The sequence below is a fragment of the Clytia hemisphaerica genome, unplaced genomic scaffold (genome assembly GCF_902728285.1).
Source record: "Clytia hemisphaerica strain Z4C2 unplaced genomic scaffold, Clytia hemisphaerica genome assembly, whole genome shotgun sequence".
NCBI classification, from domain to species: Eukaryota; Metazoa; Cnidaria; class Hydrozoa; order Leptothecata; family Clytiidae; genus Clytia; species Clytia hemisphaerica.
The window spans coordinates 160,043-172,764 of record NW_027104188.1 but is presented as its reverse complement, the minus strand read 5'-3'; the positions used below and the strand labels follow the sequence as shown (position 1 = coordinate 172,764).

The window sequence follows — 12,722 nt, the reverse complement described above, 5'->3', positions numbered from 1 at the left end:
ATGAGTTATCAGTTGTATAGAAATACTACACTGGGGAATAGTTTACAAGAGAGTTTGGATGAGTTGATTCAATCCCAACAAATCACACCTCAACTTGCCCTTCAAGTTCTTTTGCAATTTGACAAGGCTATCAACAATGCATTATCCAATAAAGTCAAAAATAGAATCAACTTCAAAGGGAAATTGAACACTTATAGATTTTGTGACAATGTATGGACCTTTGTTTTGAACAATGTAACCTTCCGTGAAGTTGGTGATAGTGTTAAAGTTGATAAAGTCAAAATTGTGGCTTGTGATGGAAAGGAGTCCAAAAATGATGATTGAAATAATGGTTTTGTTCTTTTTTTGGGTGTTGGATTGAGTGTCAATAGTTTTAATTTTTACTTACACTAATTATTTATTTTGAATATTTTGTGTTTTAGATTATAATATAGAGGAAGTGATTTTGTATTTTACATTAAAACCTTGCTTTTAATTTTTGAAACATCTATCCGCAGACACGTGTTTCGTCCCTCCCAGGACTCATCAGTGCGGTTTTGAAATATAATGATTTTGTGATTTTTCACCACATCTAATTTGATAATAGAACCCATAACAAATGTCCTTGTGTAACCTTTTTGATTTGATTATAGCTGGTATTTATTTAAAAAAATATTTTGAATTTATATCGTTATGGGTGGAGAGGGGTGAATGACTTTTTGTCAGTTTTGTCACTAATAAAGCTTTTTATATTTCTATACCTTTATGGTTTTATGTTTATTTAGGGCTGGTAGAAATAGTTTTGTTTTGAATGATAAAAAGTTTTATCAAATGAAAATACTGTTGATATTTAACTACACATTCTGTGATTTCTCCTTTTTCTGAGAAGCTTTTAATCTTTTTTTAATTAAAGTGTTAAAATTTGAATTGTGAACTGAACATGGGAAAAAATGATCTCTGAATTAGATATGGAGATTTAAGAGCAAATCAAAACGAATCTTTTATCGTTGTGTGGATGTAGAGAGGTTCTTCCTTAATCTTTTAGGCTAACAGCCAATGTCACCCTTTTGCTGTTGGTTCTTCATCTGTTAGATGTCTTAGTCTGTTATGTCTGTCCATTCATAGAAAAATAATCAAATAAAAAAAGAAAATGTCACATAGAGGAACGTTGTACAGTGAAGAAACAACTGAAGATGAAGATGGAGAAAATTTGTATCTTCTTCAAAATCTCATGTCCTTACTGAAGAAAGCAAAACAACGAAGAAAAGCAAGGCAACCTTCAGGTGATAGATCACGGTTTGACTAATTCTCCCAGGAAATAAATATTATTATTCTACTTTGTTAATGCAATTGGTTCTTTTTGCATGACGACGGGCCTACACTGCGCAGAGTTGCCCGTCGTTAGGAAAATTCATTGTGACGTCACTTTTTCAAAGAAAAATGAACAATGCGTTGACATCATTTCTCTCATTTTTTATTTCTGACGTCAGAAATTATAACAATTTTTGAACTCTTTTCGCTTGTATTTTTTACTTTATTTCGCTATTTTTCCTGGATAAAGCGCTAAAAATCAACTGAAGCTGAAGGAAACGGTTAACAAATACAATAATGACCGGTTTTTTTTGGGCTGTAGCGAGAAATATTGCCCTCGTTCAACGCAAAAACCTCGCAAGCTCAGTCGTTACTTGACCTCGGGCAATATTAATACAATCAGGAAAAATAGCGAAATAAAGCGAAAAAAAACAAGCGAAAAGAGATAAAAAATTGTTATAATTTCTGACGTCAGAAATAAAAAATGAGAGAAATGATGTCAAGGCATTGTTCATTTTCCTTTGAAAAAGTGAGGTCACATTGAATTTTCCTAACAACGGGCAACTCTGGACAATTTAGGCCCGTTGTCATGCGAAAAGAACCAATTGCATTTAGCACAAAAAGTTGTGTAGCCCGCTTCGAAAAAATAACCGGTTAACAATACTCAGTATAGCCCTCACTAACTGGTCATTATTGTATTAGAGGTGATTTCTCCCGTAGGAAAAAATAATAGTGCACACTTAAAGCTAATGAACTCCTTATTTTCCATTGTTGTTAAGAAGCACAGAAACCTGCATTTTCAAGGTTGGGGACAGGCTAAAGAAGAGGGATCAAAACTCCATTCCACTCGCACTATCCAGATGTTATTTTCACATAATTTCTTCTTTTATAGTGTCATTTTATTTTATTGTGGCTAATTTACGTAAAATATATCCCATAACATCATAGTGACACAGTTAATTGCTTAAATTAATGACTGACACAAATGTTAAAATATTCTTTTCACAGATGATTATGTTGAAACAGACGAAGGGAGTGAAGATTATAGAGAGGTAGGTTATACTCGGTCAACACCTTCACAAATTTGATATCTTTGCTGAAAGATTTATTTTCATACATAAACCTTGCATAAATCAAATATATTTCATTAACAAGTTAAAAATTTTCTACACATTACTAATAGTTTCATGCTTTCATACAGCAACAATCATCAGATGTAAATGAAAATCAAAAACATACTCTTTCTTATCTACAGAAATTAAAAATTTGAAAAAATTGATTTAAGTGTTAAAAAGTGATAAAATAAATGCGTGCCTATTATATTGTTCATCCACACAATTGATACATAAACCTTTCATAACATTCTTATTATGGTAGTTTGATTATTATAATCTGATTTCATTTTCAAATTCAGCGTTTTGAAAGGGAACAACAGTACATACATGACGAACAAAAACACATTCAAAAAGTTCATAAAGAATTATGTGATATCAACCAAAAATTACAGGTTTGTTTACTTATTAATTTGTCTAATTTGGCTAGCTTCATAGGATTTTGAGACCATTCTTTATATCTGTTATTGGCAAGGTATGATCCAATCATGATTGGTCGAAACTGTTCTGTATTCAGCTTTTCCTTTCTTTGTTAATTTTTCACTGCTACATACAAACACAACCCCTTTTCCGTTCCCAATTCCATCCCTCATTTCGACTTTTATATTCTTAAAATCTAAATTACTTCAATCAAAATGTTATAACTCTTTATCTAAACAGGAGGAACATAAACGACTTAAAGAATGGGAATACAAATTGATGAAAAGGGACAGTCTTTTAAAACGTAAAGAAAAGGAGTTATCCAACTGTGCCGATTCCATGAAAACAGCCCTTCAGAATGAACTCAAAGAACAAGGATCCAGACTGGGAGAGGTATTTATAAAAACTTTCTTGTGCTCAATCTATTAGAATGCGTACTAATCCGAGCTCGTTGATATTTTAAGTGAGTAAGTTTGCAACCGCAGTCGAGAGCGACCCGAAGGCTCCTTTTTCTCTAGCTGAAGGTAGGGGGAGGGCGCCACTCCTTTCCCTGGATCTCTCCATTTGCCCTTGATCCATCTCTTTAATTGCTGAGCATCAAGCATAGAGGCATCAAGTATCATTTTGGAAATCTTTGGTATGACCCGGCTGGGGATCGAACCCACAACCTTGCGCACCGTAGCTGGATGCTCTACCTTCATGCTATTGATATTTTAACCAGACAGCCAGTTCTAAATGTGATCCACTTGAGTAAGTGTAGATGTTTTTTCTCCCTTTAAATAAAGTTGATGTTTTTGCTCCTTTTAGGAATCGGATGAAAGACTGAAAGAGTTGTCGAATGAGAATAAGAAAATTCGAAATACAATGAAAATTCTGACAAAATCAAATGAAAATGTTAGAAAACGTGTAAGTTAGGATTGATTAGCCCTTTTAGCGTTCTGGGGAGGGGGTCTAAACAAAAATGTTGAATAACTTAAAGATTTCAACCTAGCCAATAATTTACTGATGCCTTCATTGTCTTTGAGAATTCCCGAAAAATAGGACCCTTTCATATTTATTTTGCATTCTTTTGTTTAAACCTTTTAATGCATTGCATCACCACAGGATAATTATTTTTGAGGCACGATGGGCTAAGGGCTAGTATAGTCCACATAACTTCTCATCATTACTTTTGAATGAATGGTTTTTATGCATTTATATCTTAGGCTGAAGAAGGTGAATTAAAGATACAGAAGTACGAAGAAAAAACTCAGAATCTCCAAAACCGAATCTCAAATTTGCAGGTACCCTAATCTGAATTGATCTGTATGACGTTTTTCTGTGTTTCTTATTTCGACTTCAGAGCCGTTTTGTTTGTTCCTTACGGGATTTATATTAAAACTTGTTCTCTTTCATTTATTCAGCGAAAGGTAGAAATCTTACAGGACCAGAACAAGAAGCAGACATCACAAACAAAATATTCATCTAATAACAGCGGTAATTGTCTGGACCTTTGACCTGTTATAGACAGTTTTGTTTTTCTTTATAATTCTTTAAGTAGTGTTTTTGATAACTAAATTCGTTGGATTATTTATCTTTAAATATCAAGCTACGAATGACACTGTAGACTCCCTGTGATTGAAGCTTATGTTATTAATGGATGAATATTCTTCACCAGAATTCTGAACAAAAAATACTTGTTTATTTTTGTAGATAGAAAGATTTCAATACCGTCTAAAGAAGAAACAACAGTACGTTCGCTTTGATTTTTTTTCTTGCGGCATTGCATGTGGTGTAGTGACGATACTCATAGGTTCATAGGTGTTTGAAGGTGCGAAGGTATCTATCCAGGGATGATTCGGATGGTTCACTTTTTTTCTCTATCTATTCATATTTCAACTTCTATTTCAGCCTGTTTTCTACGAGGTTTTTGGTTCAACGTTGCAATGGATATCAGAAAAGTATCTCACTACGAACATAGTGAATTTAATCAAACATAAACCTCAAAGTGAACATGATCCCTCTGTAGAAGTGACCAATGAAAAATTTTTGAAGGTGCGAAATTTTAAAATATTGTATGAAAGTAAAAACATTAATTTGTTTCCAATTCTTATCAAGACATTTCATCGGTCATTCCAGTCACCAGTCTCAGTTAAAACATTAGACCATTTCTATTAATATCCATACATCAAATTTTAACATTTTCCAGCGGATATTCGATCAATTTCAAAGGTTTTGGCTTGAAAAGGTTCATCCACCCCCTGTATCGACATCAAATTGAACAGCAAATTTCAGTAGCCGAATCAAAGAATTTGCTGAGGTTTTATAAAGGGTTTTAATCTGAAGTTTTATGAAACTATACCTTACGCCAGGGCATACTCTGCTACATAATACATTGTCGTCATTTTCTCTCAGGTTTTAGTCTTGCTGCCCCGTATTTTACCGCAAATTGGTCAACTGCAAACAGACGTACAGCTGGGATATCTTCAATTCATTTATTGGTCTATTCTTCATGCTGGCCTTTCCCAATCTTCTCAGGTTAGTTGCCTTGAAAGAACATTAGATACATAGTTCGACTTTTGGTTTTTGTTTTCTCCAAGAAGGAAGAATTGTACAAATTGTACAAATCACAGCTAAGCACAAATTGTTATATGAGCCCCCGCCCCCAGCGGACCTTCAATTCACGCAATCACGCAATTTTTTTTCAAAAATTCACGCATTCACGCAATGTTCTTTTGCAATTAACGCAATTTTTGTTCACGCAAAGTTTCCCAACTCACACATTCACGCAATTTTTTTTTATTTTCACGTATACGCATTCACGCAAACTGCTGGGGCCCCTTATATTATGAGATTTGATTATATTTTCCCTCTCTCTTCCAGAAATATTGCCATTCTGCTACTTATCGAAGAATTGGAGAAGAATTATACCAGCCCTCTTTGGTACGTTTGCTTTTTTCTCAGTTTTGTCATCTTTAAAATAAAAAAACACTTTGAAGAACTTGTTGAACCTTTAAAGTACCAATGACGAGTATACTAGACATTGGCTATTTAGGAGGCTGTAATGCACAGTTTGAGTTAGAAATCGTCATTTTTGGTCTAACTCGTAGGAATTGGATTGGGTTTCATGGTCAAGCAAAAAAAAAATCAAAAGTGAGTCTTTCCAGCGAGATTTTAAGCCAAAAAGTCAAAAAAAATGCAAAAATTTGACAAAAATCCACTTTTTTGAGATTTTGACCGTTTTTTGACTATTTTTGGTCAACGAATGATCCAAGAACCTCCAAATTTGGCTCTGCTTTACTTGATTCTGTCCTCCAGCGTATCAATTTGAAGTTTTACCATTGGGCATCTTTCTATCATTCAGGCAGGTCCGCGCAACTTTAATTCCCTTTACCGCCGCCCAACCCGTCCTTCCTAAATCGGGAGGCTCTAAGCTATCCAACGAACTATAAACGAGCTTCTAACTCTTTCTAGATCCCGGAGATAAGCCTTTATAAAGTTTGAACTAGCGAATTTCTTTAAAAAACTTTGAAAAAAATGACCGTGGTACTTAAAGGGTTAAATGCTGTTTCTTGGTTATTTTTAACAAATTTCTTTTTCGTCTCTTTTAGGCTCAGAAGGATAAAGAAACATCGCCTTCTTTTTACCGCAATAAAAATGTCCACGTTAGATTGCTTTCAAAACTGATCTTGTTGTATACCATTACACAAGGTAGGTTTCGCTTTTTTAGTTGGTTGGAATGAAAAGATGTGATTTATAAAATTTACAATGATTTACAGAAAGCATCTGGCGGTAAGATTAAATTGGTTCTAACTTTCATATTTTAGCTGACGTTTTATCGCAAGTTTTTCAAACGCTGAATCAAGACTTACGCTTGGAGAATGTAAGTTATTTTTATTTAGCTCTACCGGCAATTTTTCGGCGTTATTATACACACTTATAACCATGTTATTCGCTTACCTCTCTGCTTTGTTGCTTTTTGCTAAACGAGTCCTTTGTACTGTTTTAAAAGTTTCTCCTCATATCTAAAAAGGACTTCAGGGATTTCACATTATATTTCACGCAGTAATCAGTACCTTGAAAACTTGTTAATCATTTTTATTATTCAGGGGAAGGATTTCTTCATGAAGTACAAAGGAACGTTTGTGATTTTCCCTCTCTTCAAACTCACAAATAAGGTATATATTTCTCTTTTTGCTTTTTCTTTAATTAAAAGTTTCTTGTAATTCCTCGTCTTTCATAGATGATGACAATGAACCTATATACTGTTGTCTTCTTTTTCTGGAGCTGGACTAGCAAGTATTCTAACTAGGGTAGTTATATATTTCATTTTTTAGGTGAATTTGATGAATTCGTTGGATATTCTTATGATTTTATCAACAGACTCGCGTAAGCAATAACGTATATATTGTTAATTCTTGCCTTCCCGCATCGAATGCCTTTAAACATGTCATTCTTTTTCCCAACGATTTCCCATCAACTCCTGCCAATCTTTTTTCAAACGATTACATTTCAAATCACTTCCCTTAAAGTAAAGATTTACTTCTTCAGCTAATTGATATTTAGACATCCTGTGTACTTCGTTATAAAATACTGCTCTTTCCTTTTTTTGATTTCATACAACCAAAGCATGTTGTAGATTTATCTCCTCAACGATGAATTAGAATGATTTTTTGTCGATGATTAAAAAGCTTCATATAAACAATGATGACAATCACCATTCACACTTCTTTATTTTTCTACAGCCTATTTGCAACCGTTCTTGGAAAACCTTAGTACAATGGAATGGGTCCATTCTATACTAACTATCATGAGAAGTAGTATGGGTGATGAAAATATGTTGGAAAAATTGAGTCTTCTTTTACAGAGGTTATCCAGAATAAGGTATGACGTAATATTTATAGTTTCAAATTGCTTAGTCTAGCAAGCTAGACGACTAATTCAGTCATAGTAGAAATAAAGCAAAAAATAATGGAGGGAAAAAAATCTAGTCAATTTTAGTTGACAAAATACAAATACAAACTAAATCCCGTAACAATAATCGTATTATCATATAACACCTATACTACTGTATTACACGCATTATAAACGACTCCAGTCTACAAATTGCTAGGCTTTCTCTATTTTTTTCATTTTTGGTGGATTCTTTATTGTTTATGGTCTTAACTTTGTTTTCTTCTCTACCAAAATTACTTTAGGCGTACAAACTTTCGCGAGCAGAAACTTTCGCGATTTCCGCGAATTCCGCGAATTTTGGCCTTTTTCGCGAAAGTAAATGTCTTTGAAAATTCTTAACAGGGCAATTCGCGAAAGTTTATGCTCGCGAAAAATTCTCAAAAAAATTGGAAATCTATAAAACCACGAAATCGTAATAAATATCAAATTTGCGGCATATTATTATCTTTTAATGCCTTTTTAAAATCGAAGAGTCTTTGGTGGATTTAGGGAATGTTTTTCATTTTTAAGACAATTTTTATTCGAAAATTCTCATCTCTATCCAACAATTCGCGAAAGTTTATGCTCGTGAAAGTTTGTACGCCTAAAGTATAATAATGTATATAATACTAATAGAAAAAATGCAGCTCTTGTAATATGAACCGGGCTTATCAACAAGTTGTGATGTTGATGACTCTTCAAAGATTTTTTTTGCCCGTTCCTCCTCAGTTATCCTACGATACATGGCTTAAATTCTCCTACTTTTTCAATAAAATCCAACAAAGCCGAGCGATTAACGCAGACACGATACATTATCTGGACTGTTTCTTTCTTATTCCTCTGACACTATAAATTTATAAACATTTAAGAAATGGTGTTCTTGAAAGTCTCAATATCCTGAGGGGTTCCGAATCTCTGTTTCTAAGGGAATATCGTTCAATTTTCTTGATTTCCCTTTCATTTAGGAGCAATAAAAGTATATTTGAAGCACTTCAGATGAAGAATGCAATGAGTGAAATAGCAAGGACAACCAACCCAACAAATGATTTTCTACAATTAAATTTACGCTCCATTCTGTTCAATCTTGACTCTATGAAAGTGGCTTACTAAAACAATAGACAAAATCAACAAATAGTTTTTTATTTAAAGTATCAAGAATCTTAGAAAAGTTATACAAATGTTGTACATTACCTAATTAATTTATTGTAAATTGAAAATTATTTTTAAGTTAAAAAATAGCATGTGTACGGTAACAAGATCATGAAGTATTATTGGTACTTTTTATTCTCTGAGTTGCGAATCAGTCTGCAAATTGTCTTGATTGACACTATATTAAGGGTTTAAGACAAGATTTGTTCATTTTGTTCTGTTTACTTTTCTGATACACTCAATATCAAATTCTATTTTCCCTTTTTAGACCAAAATGTAAACAAAAAAGAAAGGTTTAGTATTGTCAACAAATAAATATGAAGGATGACAGGAGGAATGGAAGGATGGTTCACATTTCAACGTTACTCTTACACGCCTCTTGGAGAACAACACACGCTTGCTATCAAAGTAGCAATGGGACAAGTTTTGAAAGAGATATTAAGCCTCCTGTACTGGACCATGCTTGCGGCCTGCACGGTGGGTCCAGGGACCGTTGTAACATGTGCAAGAGCGGGTGCTGAATTTGAACTAAACTTAATCTGGGCGTTGATTTTTGCATCAGTATTGGCGTACACTTTGCAAGAAGGAACCGCCCGTTTGACTATAACCAGTGGTCAAAGTTTGGGGCAATGTCTACAAGCTAAATATCGTCATGGTCGACTCTTTTGGGGCGTTGGTATCATTTGCTGGGTAGTAGCTGGCTCCGTTTTCTTCGGTAAGAAGTTATTTTTTATTTTATTATTTCTCAAATGATTCGTAAGATCAAAGGTGTCCAACATATGATCACGACTTAAAAATCATAATTGACTACATGTTTGAATTTACAACCAATTGTTTGTAGATCCCTTTATCTTAGAAGTGCTCTTAAAACCATATCGAAAAAAGATATTTTCTAAAACTACTATTACTTCTTTTACTCTTTTTAAAAAACTATCAATGAAGTACTATAAGGGTATCAATTTTCAAGAACTTGTACATTCTCTTGTTGTTATTTTTAGGTAATACACTTTACGAGTGTAATAATTGGGCCGGAGGAATGTCCGCTATCTATTCCTTACCGGGTGCCGAAAATACGGTTGGTTTGCGAGTAGGGTGCTGTATCGCTTATGGTGTTGTTGTGCTTGCCATCCTATTTGCTGATAAAGTCGATTCACTTGGCATAGGACTGGGGATAGTTATGATTGGAATGGTCACACTTTTCTTAGTAGTCGTGGTCAAACTAGGTTTAGATGGAAAAAGATTCGCCAAAGGACTTCTACCAATTAGTATGCCGTCTGGTTCAGCCAATATCGTGTTAAGTTTGATCGGAACAACCTCTATTGGCTTCAATTTGTTCCTGGGAGGCAAAATGGCAGAAGGGAAATCTTTAGGTCAAGCACAGCGTGGAATTGCATTCTCAACTTTCATGGCGTTGATTGTATCTGTTCTCATATTGATTGTTGGTGATGGCACATATATGCAATCTAAAGGACAATTTACTATCGCTAGTTTATCAGGTATCATTGAAAGGTTGACTGGAGCTGCTGGACTGTGGGTATTTGGTATCGGTTTCATCGCAGCAGCTTTAAGCTCGATGTTGACCGTACCCTTAGGCGCTGTTATGACGGCTGAAAGTGTTTTCTCCATACCGCCTGATCAACATGCTGAATCAATGCATTACAGTAAACCCGGGGCTGAATCAGCCGCCTCCAAAGAAGAGGAAAACATAGCTATTACACAGAGTAACAGTTCTATGTATCCGGGACGACCGTTTCCAAAGAAATATTCTCAGATGTTGATGGTTGTCATGGTTTCCGTTGCTGTTGTGGTCATATCATGTGATGCACCAACTGTCAAAGTCATCCTCATCGCTCAGGTAAATACTATTATGGGCCATTCCGAGAACTTGTCAACCATGATTGGACCGCTTCTATGGGTCGTGGAGCTCCTAGGTCCCTCCCTACTCGCGATATCTATTGAGCTTGACGTAAGATACCCTTTATTCTGGAACGACCGTTGTAGAGTGCAAAGTAGTTTTTTTGGTGGTTAATATTTCCCACACAAATTCGAAGCAAATAGTCATATTCTTTTTAATGATATTATTTTGAAAGTTTTGAATTGCTTTACCAGAATCCTTCCTATATAAAAAGTAGTATTTTTAATTAATACACCTTTTCGACCGTAGTCGCCGATTGCAGCACGGGCATTTTTCTGTCCATTTTACCACCCTAAAACCGTCCCAATCTTCTCGCACCTAAGACAATAGAAAAAAGTGTTAAAAAAAGGATTGGATCAAGTTTAGGGTGATAAATTAAATAATAAAGTGGCACGCGCCTGACAGCGCGACTAAGGTCGAAAAGGTTATTGTCGTCATGCCTTCACTGTTGCAATCATTCCACTTATTATTTCCATTTTCCATTCAGGTGTTCAACGGGTGTCTTCTACCCTTCTTCTCTATCTGTTTATTGGTCTGTTTGAATGATCCTCAATTTATGAAGCAATCACCGCAAAAAGGATGGTCCAACTGTTTCATGGTTTTTGTTGTCATGGTAACACTGTTCTTGACAGCCAATACAATTGTACAAAACATCTTTGGTTGGGTTGTCACAGATGGTCATAGCTCAGAATCTACATTCGAAATTGTGAAGTTCAGTGTTTCTGGTGTAGTTTCGTTGACGGTGATGACCTCGTTGTGTGTTTTCACCAGCCTGGGAGAACACTTGAAGAACAGTTTTGTGCGCGAGGATTGACCAATCAGACATTGTTCCCACAGTAATAGTGAGTTTATGTATTCGAAATAAATCGAAGGAGACGGTGTGAAGCAAAACTGACATATCGCTAAAATCGCCGTTCACTTTACTCGACGATGGTAAAAACAAAAAAATACCGTCGTCTGTTTAGGTGAGCAAATGCGATAAAGAGCCGTATATCAAGAATCGACTTTGTTTTGCGTCGACTTCACTTACCGTCGCCCTCGATATCCACCGACACATAAACAAGGAAGATACCTCTCGGTAATTTTCCAATGTAATGATTTTTTTAGTTTACAAAAATTACAATGTTATATATCATTCTAATTTTCCAAATGTTTGTATATAAGATTATTTTTTAAGTCAAATTCATAATTTATATATAACTGTTGCTAGTTTGTGAAAGATTATTTTTTCAGGTACATAATCTAGATTTGATAAATTAATTAGCCAATGTTTATTTTTAAATTTGATAGTAAATGTGGCCACTCCACTCAAAGAGCTATCGAATCCTTCTTTTGGAAAGCAAGTTCGTCAGCATTTTTCACTGTTTTTATTCCTGTACGAAATCTCGTCGATTCCTTAATACTGCCTGCTTGATCAAGCAATTAAGATAATGATGGGTTATCTTTTTTAATTAAAAGGGGTTTGATAAAGCAATAAATGTAGTATTGCATTATTGGCTTTAAGGATTGCATAGAAGGAAAATGGACTGGCTTTTTTGGATACAACTGCTTTTAACTTTGTTTATTTTATATTTTTTACTCAACTTTATTGTGGATCAATGGATTTCAACCAAAGTTAGAAAAAATATTTTAGTGACAGGCTGTGATTCAGGTTTTGGTTTACAAACAGCTTTGGAATTAAGTGAATCAAATTGTCTTGTTTTTGCAAGTTGTCTAACTCAAGATGGCGTGGACATGCTTCAAAATGACGCGAGGTTTCAAGGGATGGCTTTTATCATGGATGTGACTAAAGAGGATGATGTTCAAAAAGCAAAGAAGATTATTGAACAGAATGGAGGCATGCAAACGTTATTTGATTAATAATTTTCGTCTGAATCAAGTGGAATTATTCTTTGAGATTTTCTAGCAGATTCAATTACATA

General features: G+C 34.6%; 3 protein-coding genes across 3 annotated transcripts; all 3 read left to right on the top strand.

The window, feature by feature from the left end:
- On the top strand, window positions 1-324 carry LOC136814923 (transcription initiation factor IIA subunit 2-like). The gene has a single exon (XM_067071346.1). It carries the CDS (start codon window positions 1-3, stop codon window positions 322-324), a length of 324 nt encoding a protein of 107 aa, XP_066927447.1.
- A 755-nt stretch (window positions 325-1,079) lies between these two features.
- On the top strand, window positions 1,080-9,001 carry LOC136814937 (coiled-coil domain-containing protein 138-like). Its single transcript, XM_067071363.1, has 17 exons — window positions 1,080-1,262; window positions 2,299-2,342; window positions 2,705-2,797; window positions 3,063-3,215; window positions 3,630-3,728; window positions 4,028-4,105; window positions 4,226-4,298; window positions 4,515-4,552; window positions 4,713-4,856; window positions 5,217-5,339; window positions 5,685-5,744; window positions 6,413-6,512; window positions 6,629-6,684; window positions 6,911-6,979; window positions 7,139-7,190; window positions 7,547-7,685; window positions 8,702-9,001. The coding sequence occupies exons 1-17, from the start codon at window positions 1,130-1,132 to the stop codon at window positions 8,844-8,846; spliced, it is 1,599 nt and encodes a 532-aa protein (XP_066927464.1). The 5' UTR covers window positions 1,080-1,129; the 3' UTR covers window positions 8,847-9,001.
- A 150-nt stretch (window positions 9,002-9,151) lies between these two features.
- On the top strand, window positions 9,152-12,074 carry LOC136814936 (divalent metal cation transporter MntH-like). The gene is made up of 3 exons (XM_067071362.1): window positions 9,152-9,600; window positions 9,884-10,740; window positions 11,288-12,074. The coding sequence occupies exons 1-3, from the start codon at window positions 9,210-9,212 to the stop codon at window positions 11,612-11,614; spliced, it is 1,575 nt and encodes a 524-aa protein (XP_066927463.1). The 5' UTR covers window positions 9,152-9,209; the 3' UTR covers window positions 11,615-12,074.
- Window positions 12,075-12,722: the final 648 nt, after the last annotated feature.